General features: G+C 47.1%; 1 protein-coding gene across 1 annotated transcript in view; it reads left to right on the forward strand.

Annotated features, from left to right (window-relative positions):
- The window catches only part of DNAH10 (dynein axonemal heavy chain 10), a 174,562-nt gene that overhangs the window by 116,753 nt on the left and 39,539 nt on the right, over positions 1 to 18,270 (forward strand). The window contains exons 49-54 of the mRNA XM_008964478.4: positions 1,276 to 1,369; positions 1,646 to 1,813; positions 3,661 to 3,849; positions 9,473 to 9,644; positions 15,560 to 15,763; positions 16,956 to 17,036. Of these exons, the coding sequence (XP_008962726.2) occupies positions 1,276 to 1,369; positions 1,646 to 1,813; positions 3,661 to 3,849; positions 9,473 to 9,644; positions 15,560 to 15,763; positions 16,956 to 17,036 (908 nt within the window). The remainder of the gene's footprint in view (positions 1 to 1,275; positions 1,370 to 1,645; positions 1,814 to 3,660; positions 3,850 to 9,472; positions 9,645 to 15,559; positions 15,764 to 16,955; positions 17,037 to 18,270) is intronic.

An 18,270-nucleotide genomic window follows, 5' to 3' on the forward strand; every position in this document is an offset into this window, starting at 1 on the left:
TCAATGGATTTGATGAATCATTGTATGAATTAATTACCCAATGTCTTTGCTTATGTTGAAGAAGAGAGACCAACACTTGGCTTAAGGCTTGATGCTTTGTAAGCCTTTGCATTGAAACAGGCAAAACCAAGAGAAGCAGAAGTGGGGACAAGCCTATCACACCCCTTGGGCAGGCTGTGTTGTTGACTTCTCGTTTTCAGTTCTGAAGTTGGAATTTGCCTGCATGGAGCCTTTTGCTCACATAACTCAGTCGTTGTCGGTTGGTTATAGGATGTGTGTCTTTATGAGAAGTAAGCAGAGGACAGAAAGGATTTAAGTCATGATATAGGGAAATTCCCGATTAAAACTAGGCTTATACCTTTACATGAATGTCTACTTTAATCTATGTGGATTTGCAAGCATAGTCCAATTATGTGGATTCATATTATGAATCCAGAAGATACTGAAAAATGAATTGAGAATTTTCCATGTATCCTGCTTTTGAGTGCCTTGAAACATATAGACTGTCAGGGGCGGTCAGGAGAGGGCAGCTCCAGGTGTTTCAGGTGGAGTGACGGTTCTTTGCGAGAATGCAGGGAAAGTTCTGGAATTGGGGCCAGACTGAGTTGGCTCTTAGAAAAAGGAGCTGTCGGCCAGGCACAGTGGCTAATGCCTATAGTCTCAGCACTTTGGGAGGCCAAGGGAGGAGGATCACTTGAGCCCAGGAGTTTTAGACCAGCATGGGTAGCATAGTGAGACTCCATCTCTACAAAAAAATTTAAAAAATCAGCTGAGTGTGGTGGTATGTACCTGTAGTCCCAGCCACTTGGGAGGCTGAGGTGGGAGGATCACTTAAGCCCAGGAATTTGAGGTGGCAGTGAGCTATGATTGTGCCAATGCACCAGCCTGGGTAACAAAGTGAGACCCCACCTCTTAAAAAAAGAAAAAAGAGAGAAAAAGAAGTTACCAGTGACCCTGATGCTGATTTTAAATTCATGTATTCCAACAAGTAGGGATGATGTCAGGTACTTATTTTACGTCATTTATAGACAACATTCTTTTTTTCTTTCCTACAGTAAGATAAGCTACGGATGATGACTTTAGGGGGTTTACATTACTTTCTTAGCTTCTGTTGGATTCTCTGGTTAGATTTCATTAACGTGAGACTAGGGGGGCAGGACTGGCGAAATGTTGGGCCTTTATTGCGCTCTGTGTATCTGTCTGAATGTCACAGCCGTCAGCCCTGGTATCCTTCAGGTGACTTCCTGGCTGATTTTTGTCCCTTCCATTCTGCAGATTCCAGACGGTGGCCCAGATGGTGAGAGTCTGGAGGAATGAGTGTCTGAGAGTCTTCCACGACCGGCTGATCAGTGAAACAGACAAGCAGCTGGTCAGTACATCCAATGCTTCTTCTCAGGAAATTCTTCTCAGGAAAATAAACAAGCGCCAAAAGTGTTTTTTATATTAGGATGCGAATTGTGGAAAAATAGGCACGAAAGGTCAATGGGGCAAAGGAGGGTGGGTGGGTTATTAAGCGTCTTGCAGCAACTGAAAAAAAATAGAACGCAAATTATTTTAGATAATAGTACGTATCCTCTGCTCCTAGCAAGTTTCAGCCCGTGTACTGTTGTTGAGTTTGGGTCCTTAAGTGGGCTTCTGTTTCAAGGTACAACAGCACATAGGCAGCTTGGTTGTGGAACATTTTAAAGATGACGTGGAGGTGGTGATGAGGGATCCCATATTGTTTGGAGACTTCCAGATGGCTCTGCACGAAGGAGAACCACGCATTTATGAAGACATCCAGGACTACGAGGCGGCCAAGGCTCTGTTCCAGGTGGGGATGAGCCCCACCCTGTCCATGGGCTCACTTTCTCCTGAGCATGGGCCAAGCGGGAGCTGAGCATCGCGCGGGTGCCCGGGAGCCTAACACCTGGGGCTCTGTCTGAGGGCTTGAAATATGGGCTTGTGTCTGATCCGGTGGTTCCCACATCCAGCATGCTTGGGAGTGACGTTAGGAAATTGTTAGACTCCTGGGGCCACCCCGTGAGATTTGCTGCGCTGGGCCCATGGAGGGTCCCCGGATTCTGGTGCACAGCCAGGTTTGGGAACCACTTGTTTGACTCCCTAATATTCATTTTCATTTAAATTCATGAGATGAGCCTTGTTACCGGCTTTGGGTTGCTGCTGGCCAATCAAAGCCCAGCAGATGGAAATCTCGATTGTGAAAGCTAGATTAGTCCTGGAGACCCAAACAGTTTAATTATTTTAACTACTATAGATGTTCAGAAAAATCTCTCTTCCATTCTTAATCTCCTCTGGACAAAAGGAGGGAGTCTGTCTCTTAAAATCCAGTGATCCTTTAAGACATTATTTATTTATTTATTTATTTATTTATTTATTTATTTATTTATTTTGAGACAGGGTCTCTTTCTGTCACCCAGGCCACAGTGCAGTGGTACGATCACGGCTCTCTGCAGCCTCAACCTCCTGGGCTCAAGTGATCTTCCTGCCTCAGCCTCCGGAGTAGCCGGGACTATGGGCACACATCACCGTGCCCAGCTGATTTTTTTGTTTTTATTTTTGTAGAGACGTAGTCTTGCTCTGTGGCCCAGGTTGGTCTCGAACTCCTGGGCTCAAGTGATCCTCCCTCCTCAGCCTCCCAAAGTGCTGGGATTATAGGCATGAGCCACCGTGCTGGGTTTTAAATTCTTTTTTTTTTTTTAATGCTTTAAATTCTAGGGTACATGTGCACAACATGCAGGTTTGTTACATACGTATACATGTGCCATGTTGGTGTAGTGCACCCATTAACTCGTCATTTACATTAGGTGTATCTCCTAATGCTATCCCTCCCCCGTCCCCCCACCCCACAACAGGCCCTGGTGTGTGATGTTCCCCTTCCTGTGTCCATGTGTTCTCATTGTTCAATTCCCACCTGTGAGTGAGAACATGTGGTGTTTGGTTTTCTGTCCTTGCAATAGTTTGCTGAGAATGATGGTTTCCAGCTTCATCCATGTCCCTACAAAGGACATGAACTCATCCTTTTTAATGGATGCATAGTATTCCATGGTGTATATGTGCCACATTTTCTTAATCCAGTCTATCATTGGTGGGCATTTGGGTTGGTTCCAAGTCTTTGCTATTGTGAGTAGTGCCGCAATAAACATACGTGTGCATGTGTCTTTATAGCAGCATGATTTGTAATCCTTTAGGTATATGCCCAGTAATGGGATGGCTGGGTCAAACACTATTTCTAGTTCTAGATCCTTGAGGAATCGCCACACTGTCTTCCACAATGGTTGAACTAGTTTACAGTCTCACCAACTGGGTAAAAGTGTTCCTATTTCTCCACATCCTCTCCAGCACCTGTTGTTTCCTGACTTTTTAATGATTGCCATTCTAAGTGGTGTGAGATGGTATCTCATTGTAGTTTTGATTTGCATTTCTCTGATGGCCAGTGATGATGAGCATTTTTTCGTGTGTCTGTTGGCTGCATAAATGTCTTCTTTTGAGAAGTGTCTGTTCATATCCTTCGCCCACTTTTTGATGAGGTTGTTTGATTTTTTCTCGTAAATTTGTTTAAGTTCTTTGTAGATTCTGGATATTAGCCCTTTGTCAGATGGGTAGATTGTAAAACCCACCATGCTGGGTTTTGAATTCTTTTTTTTTTTTTTAATGCAGGAAATTCTTGAAGAGTATAATGAAAGCAACACCAAAATGAACTTGGTTCTCTTCGACGATGCTCTGGAGCATTTAACCCGGGTGCACCGTATCATCCGCATGGACCGCGGCCACGCCCTGCTGGTCGGGGTAGGGGGCTCAGGGAAGCAGTCTCTTTCGAGGCTGGCTGCCTTCACAGCCAGCTGTGAGGTCAGTCCACGTACCCTCCCAGAAATAGGTTTACGATGCCAGTTTCTGCAGTTGGTAGTTCATGTACATATTGGAACAATCCACAGCAGATCATAGCATGATGTTTTCATAGAGTATCGAGGTGGGTGTTTTGGTTTGTTTTATTTTTTCTTGTTTTTGGCTTGATATTACTATATTTTAACTGAATAGCCAGAGCATCTAAGTACAGATGTTCTTTGGCTTAGGATAGGGTTACATCCTGATAAAATAATCATAAGTCAAAAATATTGTCAGATGAAAATACATTTAATATCCCAATTAACCCATCATAAAGTTGAAAAATCCTAAGTGGAACCATCAATGCTGGGGACCATCTGTATTGCTTTGTTTTTAGGATGGAGAATGTCAGATCAAGTTAGAAAGTCAAATACAAGCACATCCTGTGAACGGTGATGTGTGTTCATATGGGGAGGGCTTGGCCCAAACCTCAGTGCACCCATAGTATGGGGCTGGCAATTTGCTGGCTGCCATATCTGCACAGCCTGCACACACAGATCTGGGTTAATCTTAGAATCTTGTATTTTTAAACAGCTTTACTGAGATTGAATTCAAGACCATACAATCCACACATTCAAAGCATACAAGCCAGTGCTTGTTGGCACATTCACAGATCTGTGCAACCAGACCACAGTCTACTTTAGAACACTTCTGTGGCTTCGGCCGGGCGTGGTGGCTCACACCAGTAATCCCAGCACTTTGGGAGGCCAAGGCAGGTGGATCACCTGAGGTCAGGAGTTCATCATCACCCTTGCCAACATGGTGAAACCCTGTCTCTACTAAAAATAAAAAAATGATCCAGGCATGGTGGCACGCACCTGTAATCCCAGCTACTCGGAGGCTGAGGCAGGAGAATCACTTGAACCTGGGAGGCAGAGGTTGCAGTGAGCTGAGGTCATGCCGCAGCACTCCAGCCTGGGAGACAGAGTAAGACTCTGTCAAAAAAAAGAACATTTTGTGGTTTCAAAAAGAAAAAGAAATCCCATGCCCTTTAGTGATCACCACCCTGACCTCTGCACCCTCCCCTCATCAAGCCCTGAGCAACTAACGGACTAATCTGCTGTCTCTATAGTCTTCCTATTCTAGACTTTCATGTGAATAGTGTGTGTGTCTATTTTGTGTCTGGTATCTTTCTTTTAGCACAGTGCTTTCAAAGTTCATGTTGTAGCATACATCGGTACTTCATTTTTCTTTTGCCAAATAGGAGGCCCTCGTGTGGCTATGCCACGTTTCCTTTATCCACTGCTGGGCATGTTTGTTGTTTCCACCTGTTGGCTTTTGTGGACAGTGCTGCTGTGAGCTTTCATGCACAAGTTTCTGTGTGGACATGTGTTTGCATTGCTCTTGAGTATGCTCCTACAAGTGGAATTGCGGGATCCTATGATAACTCTATGTTTAATTGTTTGAGGAACCTCCAGGGTGTGGCTGCACCATTTTCCATTCCTACCAGCAGCGTCTGAGGGTTCCTGTTTGTCCACTCCATTCTTAGAATCATACAGGTACCTCTTGCAGGTTCCACAGGTAACTCACCTGCAAGGGGCCTCTCGAAGTGGAGCAGACACTATGCATTGAGATGTAATTTGAAGAAGAGTCATGTCCCTCATTCACCCTTTTCTCCCCGACTCTTCATTAGTTCTCTGGTATCTGACTTCTTTCACTATTAGGGTCTCCCGTTATCCAAAATGCCTCTGTTTTTGCCTCTGGTTGCATGATACACATGCATGCTTATAATATTTTCAATTTACAATGGATTTATTGAGACGTAGCCCCATCTTAAGCTGAAAAGTGTACCCTAAAATGCAACTAGTACCTAACAGCGGCTATCTTTAGGTGATGAAATTACAAATGATCTTTATTTTCTTTAGACGTTTCTGCATTGCTTGAATTGTTGCAATGAGGATTATTCCATTTAGAGAGAGAGAGAAATGAGTGAGTCCATAACAATAGCGATTCTTATTCCATGCAATGGATTGAAGTTTTGTCCGTGCCTGTTCTGGGTGTGTGGTGCAGGACAGGATCTGTATTCAGCCTCAGTTCTTCTCAGATGCTCAGCCACCCCTCATGTCTACCTCAGAACCTTTTGATAAGTCCACCTTTAGAGAAGACACTTCTTGCAGAAGGGTCATTTTCTTTTTTTTTTTTTTTTTTTTTTGAGACGGAGTCTCGCTCTGTCGCCCAGGCTGGAGTGCAGTGGCGCGATCTCGGCTCACTGCAAGCTCCGCCTCCCGGGTTCACGCCATTCTCCTGCCTCAGCCTCCCGAGTAGCTGGGACTACAGGCGCCCGCTACCACGCCCGGCTAATTTTTTGTATTTTTAGTAGAGACGGGGTTTCACCGTGTTAGCCAGGATGGTCTCGATCTCCTGACCTCGTGATCCGCCCGCCTCGGCCTCCCAAAGTGCTGGGATTACAGGCGTGAGCCACCGCGCCCGGCCAGAAGGGTCATTTTCATGACTCTTCTCCTCCTGGCAAGCAAGAGGTGTTCTTTTTTTTCACCCCCGAGATGGAGTTTCGCTCTGTTGCCCAGGCTGGAATGCAATGACGTGATCTCGGCTCACTGCAACCTCTGCCTCCCCGGGTTCAAGCGATTCTCCTGCCTCAGCCTCCTGAGTAGCTGGGATTACAGGCATGTGCCACCACGCCCGGCTAACTTTTGTATTTTTACTAGAGACGGGGTTTCGCCATGTTGGCCAGGATGGTCTTGAACTCCTGACCTAAGAGGTGTTCTTTTGCACAGACTTTCTTCTTTGTCTTCAGTGTGTTTTCTGGAATCAGATTTAACTCAGCATCATTGCCATTACCACAGAGAGTCTTAGGCAGTTCAGGCTGTTGTAACAAAGTGCGATAGACTGGCTGGCTCATGGACAGCAGGTGTTCGTTTCTCACCATTCCGGAGGCTGGGAATTCCAAGATCAGGGTGCCAGCATGGTCGGGCTCCAGAGAGGGCCCTCTCCCGGGCTGCAGATGACTGGCTTCTCATGGCATTCTTACATGGATGGATGACAGCACGAAAAGTCTTTGGGGGTCCCTTTTATAAGGGCACTAATCCCATTCGTGAGGGCTCCACCCTCATCACCTAATCACCTCTTAAAAGCCCAACCTCCAAATACCATCACATTGGGGGTTATGATTTCAACAAAGGAATTTTGTGTGTGTGTGTGGGGAGAACAAACATTCAGTCTATTGCACAGAGTAAGAATCACTATTGTTATGGACTCACTCATTTCTCTCCCTCTAAATGGAATAATCCTCACTGCAACAATTCAAATGATGCAGAAGCGTCTAAAAAAATAAGGATCACTTGTAATTTCATCACCTAAAGATCGCCACTGTTAGGTACCAGTAGCCTTTTAGTGTATACTTTTCTTTTTTTAAATTATTTTTCTGTTATTTTCATTTTTGGTCTGGGAACCAACGGAATAATGTACACTTTTCAACTTACAATAGGGCTGTCTCAATAAACCCATCATAAGTTGAAAATATTATAAGCTGAAAATGCACTTTTGATTTATATATTCAACTTACAATGGGTTTATCTGGATGTGACCCCATCGTTAAGTTGAGGAGTGTGCTGAAAGTGTAGCACTTTTGCGCCATGGCAAAGTCAAAAAGTTCTAAGTTGAACCAGAGGAAGTCAGGGACCATATGTGCATTCATACACAAACGTATTTCCTTCTTACCAGCAATGGGTTAATGTCATATATAACTTATGTAATATTTCCCCACTGTGTCACTGCGTCTTTCCAAGTCAATAAATACATATTTACATTGTCTTTGGAAGCGCTGGACAGTATTCTATTGTTTGGATATGCCACACATAACCATTTCCAATGGCGGGCATTTAGCTTTGTCCTTGTTTTCTTATTACTAACAGTGCAGTGATGAACACCTTTGTTTATATATCTTTGAATATTGTTCATTTTTTTTTCCCCATAGGATCACTTTCTTTAGAGATTGGTAAGTTGGCAGGTTAAAGGGTATATGCTCTTTTACGGCTTTGGTTGCCTGGCACCAGATTTCGCACTGGGAAGGTTGGACCTAAACTCATATGGAGTTTGCCTCTTTGGAGTGGAAAGGACCTGGGGATGCAGGACAGAAGGAAAGGAAAAAAGTGTCCTTATTAACAACCAATCACCCCACCACAAAGGATTATGCTAATTTATGCAACTGGCAGTGTCTGTTTTCACATATTCTTGCCAATACTAGATATTGTCATGCTGATATTTGTCAAGATTATAGGTGGAAAATATTGCAGTTTAAATGATCCTTTCTCCAATTAATAGTAAGGTTTGAATATCCTTTTATACATTTTTTGGACATTTACCTTTTCTCTTTTGTGTATTGCCCCTTTCTATACTTATTGAGTTGTGAGAACTCTTTATATAGGAGAGCAATCACAGTTCATTCAATGAATCCAGCTTCCAAAATTTCACAAATATTGGCCTTTTGTTTGAGGTATTTGTAAAAAAGGGAAAAACTAATATGCTTGATCTAGCTTTAAATCTGATGAAATACAAAATTGAAATCATTCATTGTTAAAATATAACTGTTTTGCAATTGTTTTCCACATTTTTCTGTAGGACAAGGCATTCCCCACTGGAAAGTTTTATTATTTTTTTTCTGTTGATTTGTCCAGGTAAATCTGAGGCATTTCCCCCTAAAGTAGCGCCTCGAGGAACAGCAGAGAGGATGTTGAGGGACAGAGATCTGGAGGAGGTTGAGGACACACAGGGCTGTGTCTGGGCCCTAGGAAGTGGCGAGGGTTGGGTAGTGGGGTCAGAACAGGTGTTCAGAGAGTAGTGCCAGGAGCTGCTGGGGAGGGGAGGCGGCTGCACTCGGGAGGGGTGAGGAAGGTTTGCAGGCGACAGGCAGAACTGGAGACCAGAGTCTATTGGCCAGAAGGCATCCTGGTTGCGTTGCGCGTGTGTGTGTGTGTGTGTGCACGTGTGTGTGTGTGTGAGCATGTGTTCTAGTGCATGCCAGGGTGCAAGTGAGTGTGTGGCTGAGTGTGAACATGTGGGAATGACTGTGTGAGTGTGACAGTGTGAGTGAAGCGTGTGTGTCAATGCATAGGGTTGAGGGAGGTAGGGAACAGAGAGAGATCTCTCCGTTCCTGGAAATCTGCCATGTTTCTGACAGTCGCTGGTTGCAATGAAAGTTTTAATTTCTGCTTCTGAGCTAAAAGAAACACTTGAGCAGAAAAAGCGTGCTTTAAACTTATGTCCTTATTCACATTTACATCAATTTCGTGTGTACATTGATTTCCTGTCACGAAGTTAAAGTGCCTGCTTATTTCTCCCTGTGTGCGTCTTCCCACAGGGTCTGATTTTCTGTAAACTGCAGTATGTGGCTGGCGGTCACCTTGGGGTACATTCTTCCCCCCTTTCCTCTGTTGCTGGGCTCATGGGGCTTCCCCCTCCTCTGTTTCATGACAGGGAGTCCCTTCCAGACTTTTCTTTCCTGACCTACTTCCTCGAGCTTGGACAGACCCACGCCCTCTGCACTCTCCTCCAGTGTCCCCACCCCGGAGCCCGCAGGGAAGGGAGGCTGGTGGTGGTGACGCCCATGTGCTCTGTGTCTGCATCGCAGGTGTTTGAGATCCTGCTGAGCCGAGGCTACTCGGAGAACAATTTCCGGGAAGACCTGAAGAGCCTTTATTTGAAACTTGGGATCGAGAACAAAGCGATGATCTTTCTGTTCACGGATGCCCACGTGGCTGAGGAGGGCTTCCTGGAGCTCATCAACAACATGCTGACCTCAGGTACAGCCAAGGCTGGCGCCCGCTGTGGCCAACGCCCCGCTCAGCTCTTAAGGGAGGTCACTTTCTTCAGCAGTTACCACCTCCAGACACTGTGGGTAGCCCTGTGCGGGTGTACCTGTTCCTCCCTCATGGCGGCCCCTGAGATAGGTCTCATTATCTTCCTTGGCTCCTCCTGTCCTGGAGTCTCCCGAGTGTGCCCCCTTCTCTCCGTCTGCGATGATGGCAGTATCCTTGCAGTAAGAACAGGTGGTGTCTGGGCATCTGGCCGTGCCCCGGGCTGTGCTAAGTGTGCATCATACATTCCCGTCTCCACAAAAACTTGATGAGAGGCCAGGTGTGGTGCCTCCTGCCTGTGATCCCAGCACTCTGGGAGGCCAAGGAGGGAGGATAGCTTGAGCCCAGGAGTTTGAGACCCCGTCTTTACAAATTTTTTTTTTCTTTTTTTTTTTTTAGATAGAGTCTCGTTCTGTCTTCCAGGCTGGAGTGCAGTGGCGTGATCTCGGCTCACTGCAAGCTCCGCCTCCTGGGTTCACACTATTCTCCTGCCTCAGCCTCCCGAGTAGCTGGGACTACAGGCACCCACCACCATGCCCGGCTAATTTTTTGTATTTTCAGTAGAGACGGGGTTTCACCGTGTTAGCCAAGATGGTCTCGATCTCCTGACCTTGTGATCCACCTGCCTCGGCCTCCCGAAGTGCTGGGATTACAGGCGTGAGCCACCGTGCCTGGCACAAAAATATTTTTAAGAAGTTAGCCAGGCATGATGGCATGAGCCTGTAGTTCCAGCTACTCAGGAGGGGCAGGAGGATTGCTTGAGCCTGGGAGGTTGAGGCTGCGGTAAGTCATGATCATGTTATTGCACTCCAGCCTGGGCAACAGAGTGAGACCCTGTCTCCAAAAAGAAAAAAAAAAAACAAAAACAACTGAAAAACAATCAAACCTAATAGGGAAGGTACCATTAACATCCTCATTTCACAGCTGAGGAAATTGAGGCCCCTGTAGAGGCTGTGGCCCGCTAAAAGACACATCCTAAACCCCTGGGTCTTGAGAATGAGACCTTTGTAAGAAAAAGAGTCTTTGCAGATGTAATTAAATTAAAGATGTTGAAGTGCCTTCCTGGATTTAGGGTGGGTCCTAAATCCAGTGACAGCTGTCCTTATAAGAGAAGGCAGAGGGAGATTTGAGACACAGAGAATAAGGTCCCATAAAGATTCCCACAAGTCACGGGACACCTGGAGCCACCAGAAGCCAGAGGAGGCAAAGAAGGATTTTTCCCTTGGAGCTTTTGGCAGGTTACCCTGAGACCTTGATTTCAGGCCTCCAGAACTGCAAGAGAGTCGGTGTCTGTATTTCTTGTCTGAAGCCACTCGCTTTGGGGTAATTAGTCATGGCTGCCCCAGAAATCTACTAGAGATGCCACCTACCTTATCCAAGGGCACCTTGCTGGGAAGGCACTGAGGTGGGACTCGAACCCAGGATTTTTAGCATCTTAGCCACGCTCACAACCACTTTACCGTGTTGTTATCTTGTCTACCCTGGGGCCCTGCAAAGATCTGTGCTGACTTTGTCTGGCCTAATGGCTTACAGGGACCTCCTTTCTTTCCCAGGGACCTATTTCATCGATTGCTTGTTTGTTTCAGCACCTGACCATATTCATTATTGTATTGCTGTGTTATTCATTGAGCCCCAGCCTCCCAGCATTTACTATAAAAAATTTCTAACATAACAGTGAGGCTGAAAGAATTTTTTCTGTGAACATCTGCCGGCATGCCATCTAGATCCCTCCATTCTCGCCTTGCTGCACTTGCTCTGCCACGCATGTAAACAGCTTTCCCTCCCTCCCTGCTTCCGCCCCTCTCGTTTTTAGATGCGTTTCAGAGTCAATTGCAACATCACTGCTCTCCCCGCTAAATGCTTCTGCGTGCCACTATCTAGAGTTCAAGTTTTGTTTAGTGTTTTCTTTTGATGTAAAATTTATGTACAGGGAAATGCACAACATTTTAAGTGTATGTTTGCTGCATTTTGATCATTGCGTTTTAAGTCGCGTCTGTTTCAGTGGGTTGTCGGCTCCTTGAGAGGGGGGATCGGGTCATCCACCTGGATTTATTCCACAGTGTTTATTCCAGACACTGGGTTTGGTAGGGAATAAGATGGTCATGACCTCTGCCCTCCTTGGAGCATACATTTCAGCGTGTGAGTGGACTGGTTAACGACAACAACAAATACACGAAGAGATACAGCAATTGCAGATTGTGGTAAGTGCCGTGAGTGCAAAGGGGAGGTGCTGTGAGAGAGAGTGTGGGCAGGAGCATCTCAGGGCAGACAGGGAAGGCGTCACTGTAGAGACTTTTCAGCTGAGGCCTGAGAGATGCTGTATGATCACACTCCCTATGGCTGCTGTAGCAAATTTCCCCAAACAGCACGGATTTATTCCCCTATGCGCCTGGAGGTCAGAAATCAGAAAAGGGTCTTAAGGGGTTAAAATCAGGGTGTTGGTGGGGCTGGTTCCTTCCAGAGCTTCCTGGGGACACTCTGTTTCCCTGTCTCTTCCAACTGCTTCAGGCCACCCGTTTCTTGGCTCTTTAGCTCGCTGGCTCTCATCCTTCCAGTCTCTGCTTCTGTCATCCTGATGCAAACTCAGCTGCTTCTCTCTTGTGGGGACCCCTGTGATTGTCTCCAGCCCACCTGGGTAATTGAGAGCACGCGCTCCATCCCACCATCCTTGGCTGCGTCACATCCACAGAGTCCTTTTTGCAGGAAACATAAAGAAACCCATTGGCCGGTTCCTGGGCTTAGGATGCCATGGACACCTTTAGAGGGCTGTTGTGCAGGGATCAGGACGAGGTGGAGGGGGTCTATGGCGTGGAACCTTGTAGGTCATTTATAGGAGATAAGATTTTATTCTCAGTGCAATGACGTAGTCCAGATTTATGGGTTTTTTAATTTTTTAGATTTAATTAATTAATTATTTCAGAGACAGGGTCTTACTCTGTTGCCCAGGCCAGAATGCAGCGGCATGATCATAGCTCATTGTAGCTTCCAACTCCTGGGCTTACACAATCTTCCTGTCCCAGCCTTTCGAGTAGCTGGGACTACAGATGCATCTCACCACAACCAGCTGATTAAAAAAAAAAACAACACTTTTTTTTTAAGAGGTGGAGTCTTGCTGCATTGCCCAGGCTGGTCTTGAACTCCTGGGCTCTAGTGTTTTTCCTGCCTCACCTTCCCAAGGTGTTGAGATTACAGGCGTGAGCCACTGCACCCAGCCAAGATTTATGTTTTTAAAAGATCCCTCCAGTGCCCCGTGGGGACGAGATTAGAGGGGAACAGGAGTGGGAGAGGGACGTCCAGTTTGGAGCTACCCCTGCAGTGTAGGCAGGAAGTGACAGCGATTGGAGGAGGGTGGGGCACTGGGGACAGAGAGAAGTGGGTGGATTCACGAGGTATTCAGGAGGCAGAGCCAACAGGACTTCGATCGATTTGGCTGTAGGTTGGGGGAGGGGTATCAAGGGTGACTCCCAGGTTTCTGGTGGAATGAGTGATCAGTGCTTCCATTTGCTGAGATGAGGAAGACCAGTTCTGGGCTTGCAGCATTAGGAGCGTGTTGAGTTTGCTGCACTAGATGAGAATCCGAATGTGATGTCATATAGTGTATTAGTTTGCTGGGGCTGCCGTCACAAAATGCCACAAACTGGGTGGCTTAAAACAATAGAAATCTACTCTCACAGTTCTGGAGGCCAGGAGCCCAAGATCACGGCGTCGGCAGAGCCCGTTCCTTCTGAGCTCTGGGTGGGGGAATCTGTGTTGCTGGTGGCTGCTGACAGTCTTTGGTGTTCCTTGGCTTGTAGGCACAGAACTCCGGTCCCTGTCTTCGTTGTCACGTGGCCTTCCCCTTGTGTGCTGTCTGTCTCTGTGTCCAGATTTCCCTCCTTTATAAGGGTACCTGTCATATTGCATTAGGGCCCATCTCAATGACCTCATTTCAACTTGATTATCTCTGTATAGACAATTTCCAAATAAAGTCACAATCTGAGCTACTTTGGGGACTTCAGTATATCTTTTTCAGGGCGACATGCAACTTCAACCGTAATACATAGGCAGTGTGTACATGAGTCTGGTTCTCAGAATAGGAGCCTAGGGTGGGGACGTCAATTTCAGAGTCACTGACATGTGGTGGGACCTGAGTGAACCATCCAGGGAGAGCCCAGCACTGAGTTCAGGTGGAAGAGGAACGAGCAGAGACTGAGAGGGCAGGCGGAGCACGGGGAGCGAGAGACTGAGAGGGCAGGCGGGGCCCCGGGAGGAAGAGACTGAGAGGGCAGGCAGAGCACAGGGAGCAAGTTCCTCTTTGTCTTTTGGGAGTCTTGGGCTCCCTGCCAAGGGAGGGATCCCTCTCCCTTGTTGAATATCCCCAAGACCATCCCCAGCTCCGTGACTTGCTAGGAGGACTCGCAGGACTCAGCATGTGGTCCTGCTCATGGCTGTGAGTCATTACAGCAAAAGGACACAGAGCAACATCAGCAGAGGGAAAAAGTGCATGGGGGACCCTAGGGAAGACCAGTCTCAAGCCTCAGAGTCCTCTCCCCGGGGAGCCACACAGGACATGCTTAATCCCCCAACATTGAGCTGTGGCAACTCGTGTGAAGTACTGCCCACCAGGGGAGCTAGTTGGAGACTCAGTGCTCCGGGATTTCCTTGGGGCTGCTCATGTAGGCACCTCTACCTGGCATGTGCCAAAATCCCGGATGCCCGGAGGGAGAGCGGGTAGTCAGCATAGAATATGTTGCATACCCAAGCAGTGTGGGCACAATGTTAGGCTGTTCTTGCATTGCTATAAAGAAATACCTTAGACTGGTTTTTTATAAAGAAAAGAGGTTCATGTGGCTCACAGTGCCGCAAGCTGTACAGCAAGCATGGTGCTGATTTCTGGGGAGGCCTCAGGAAACTTACAGTCATGGCAGAAGGTGAAGGGGGAGCAGGCACGTCCCATGGCCAGAGTAGGAGCAAGGTTGGGGGAGGGGCCACACACTTTCAAACAACCAGATCTCACGAGAACTCACTCACGCTCACAAGAACAGCACTAAGGGGATGTTGCTAAACCATCCATGAGAGATCTGCCCCCATCATCCAGTCACCTCCCACCAGGCCCCACCTGTAACACTGGGGATTACAATTCAACCTGAGATTTGGTGTGGACGCAGATCCAAACCACATCCCATATTGGGCCACTCTTGTCAGTGAATCGGGGAGGAAGCTCTTAAGGAAACTAAGTTCCCAGGTGCCTTTCAGAGGTGAGCAGCCGTGGCCTGCCACGTTAACTCTTCCCTGCACAGGAGAACGTCAGAGATGGCATAAAATGTATTGCATAATTTGAAACGGCGTAGATATAGGAAAAAAGAAGTCCACGTAGCCAGGGTTTCTCGACCACGTGCCGTTGACATTTGGGGCTGGGCTGTTCTTTGTTGTGGTGGGGCTCTCCTGGGCACTGTGGGAGGTTCAGCAGCATCCCTGGCCTTGACCTATTAGATGCCAGTAGCAACCTCCCTTGCAACAAGCAGAAATATCTCCAGACATGGCCCAGTGTTTCCTGGGGGCAAATCCCAGCTGAGAATCCCTGCTTCGGAGTTACAGGCAAGTGAGGCCTCCTCATGCTCTGTATGCTCCCTGGGATGCTCACGGTCATCCTCCCAGGTGAGCTGGCGGCATCTAGGATCCCCGTTTGACAGACAGGAGCTGGAGGCTCTAAGGGCTTGCCACGAGGTGGCAGGGAGCCTCGGGTCTCAGGTCAGGCCCACACGCTGCTCTCTGGACTCAGCACCTGCTGATCTTTCCACACCTTCCATCACTCAGTCAGCACTTAGAGCGGTCATGACCCTGGGACTCAGAGAGATCACCAGCATGTCTTCCTTTTCCAGGAATTGTACCTGCGCTTTTTTCTGAAGAGGAGAAGGAGTCTATCCTGAGTCAGATTGGACAGGAAGCTCTGAAGCAAGGCATGGGGCCGGCCAAGGAGTCCGTGTGGCAGTACTTCGTGAACAAAAGTGCAAATAACCTGCACATTGTCCTGGGCATGTCGCCAGTGGGGGACACCCTGAGGACCTGGTGCAGAAACTTCCCAGGTACCCGCGGTGGAGCCTGTGAACCCATTTCCCCTGTTTTGGCAGAGTGTGTGGCTGAGGGTCTGTCCACACCTCTCCAGGTTCCCCCAGCAAAGCAAAACAAGACACGGCCATTAGGTGGAAATGTGGGCTCTGCACTGTAGCTTGGGGCTCACTGCCCCTTCTAGGTGCCAGTGGGCGTGAGTGATGTCCCTCTGACAGGAGGATGTACCCATGCTCCTCCATGTGAGGCCCGCAGTGCATGGACGGTGGCTCCCCGCTTCCTTCCATTTGGGAAAATTCCACCAGCCTCATGCCAGCCTTTAGAGCAGAGGTTCCTAATGGGCGGGGCAGGGGCGGGGGCGGTTGTCTTCTAGGGGACTCTTGGCAATGCCTGGAGACATTTTTGGTCATCACACCCCCGGGGAGCGTGCAGTGTAGTACTGGCATCTAGTGGGTAGAAGCCAGGGATGCTGTGAAGCATCCTACAGTGCACAGCCAGCTGCTGCCACAAAGGATTAGAGCCCAGATGTCAATAGCGCCAAGGGTGAGAAACTCTGCTTTTGATGAACTAGATTTGGACACATCTGGCTCATTCACCAACTTGTTGGCTATTGAAGATGGCATCCATGTTCTTGAGTGTCTCAGGGTTGCAGAATGAGCATCCTTTTTTTTTTTTTTGAGACAGAATCTCGCTCTGTCGCCCAGATTAGAGTGCAGTGGCACCATCATAGTCACTGCAGCCTCGACCTCTTGGGCTCAAATGAGCCTCTCACCTCAGCCTCCCTAGTGGCTGGGACTATAGGCGCACACCACCACGCTGCCTGGCTGATTTTTTTTTCTTTGAGACAGGGTCTCACTCTGTTGCCCAGACTGGAGTGCAGTGGTGCGATCTTGGCTCACCACAACCTCCACCTCTCGGGTTCAAGCGATTCTCTCACCTCAGCCTCCTGAGTAGCTGGGATTACAGGTGCGCACCACTACTGCCCGGCTAATTTTTGTATTTTTAGTAGAGATGGAGTTTTGCCATGTTGTCCAGGCTGGTCTTGAACTCCTGACCTCAAATGATCCACCCGCTTTGGCCTCCCAAAGTGCTGGGATTACAGGTGTGAGCCACCACACCCGGCCCTGATTTTTGTATTTTTTGTAGAGACAGGGTCTCGCCACATTGCCCAGGCTGGGAGCATCTTTTTAATCTCTCTTTCCTTTCAAGGTATGGTAAATAACACTGGTATTGACTGGTTCATGCCCTGGCCTCCCCAAGCCCTCCATGCGGTTGCAAAGTCCTTTCTAGGTAAGTCACAGCTGTTATGGGAACTGCATTATTGATAAAACAAAGCAATTTATTTTCCCTTTTCTGACTTTGAATTCTGGTCTTGTAGATTTCTTCACTGGAAAACCCTATGGTAACAAATGGCTTTCAATTTTGTTAGTATGTTTTTGGTTTATATTTGGTGTTTTAGTCCAAAGACATTTCAGGAGACTTAGCAAGGACAATTTAGGATAAAAATTGATTAGGTGTTCTCCACAGCAGCAGTTGGCAAAACCATGGTCTGCTGTCTAGTTGGCCCCTTACTTGTTTTAGTAAATAAAGTTTTATTGGTACACAGACTCACTCATTAATTAACATATTGTTTCTGGCTGCTTTTATGCTACAACTGCAAAGCTGAATAATTGCAACAGAGACCGTATGAGTACTGTTTGGCTCTTTGTAGAAAACGTGCTGGCCTCTATCCAAAGAATGCTCCAAGGACAATTCAGCAAACATTCTGCATTCTCATTGAATTTCTAGCGTTTCAGACACCTAAGGCCTTGGATATTAATTTTAATGTTTGAATAAGAAAGGAAGTCTGTCTTCAGGGAACATCTTTTTCTTTCAACCTAACTTGAGCAGATTTATGATGAATGACACTGGGTAACCTTGAAAATAGTTTCAACCTTCTAAATCTGTACTCAATAATAAATAAATAAATGTTCCTATATATAAGAAGAAATCATAACTTTAATCATAATGCAGTTTTGGGGGAAAAGGGGCTAAGAGAATGACTCTTTTCTGATGATATATCTCAGGTCCAGATGGTAAATATTTACAGCTTTTTCGCAACTACTCAATTCTGCCATTTTATCATGAAAGCAGTCATAGACAATACGTAAATGAATCGCTATGGCTGTGATTCAATAACACTTTATTTACAAAAACATGGGGCGGGCTGGATTTGTCCTTTGGCCCGTAGTTGGCCAGCCCCAATATAGATGTCCCCTCGTTCTCAGAGGCATATTTGCCGTTTCCATGTGTGAAGTGCTTGTGTTTGCTTTCAGTATTCAGTGATTCAGCATCATAAATAATGCTGCCTAGAATTTGCTTAGAACTTTTTTGTCCTTAGAATATACTCCCTGGAGGCCAGGCGCAGTGGCTCACACCTGTAATCCCAGCACTTTGGGAGGCTGAGGCAGGTGGATCACTTGAGCCCAGGAGTTCGAGACCAGCCTGGGCAAAATGGTGAAACCCCATATTTACAAAAATTAGC

The sequence above is a fragment of the Pan paniscus genome, chromosome 10 (assembly GCF_029289425.2).
Source record: "Pan paniscus chromosome 10, NHGRI_mPanPan1-v2.0_pri, whole genome shotgun sequence".
In the NCBI taxonomy this organism is placed as follows: domain Eukaryota; kingdom Metazoa; phylum Chordata; class Mammalia; order Primates; family Hominidae; genus Pan; species Pan paniscus.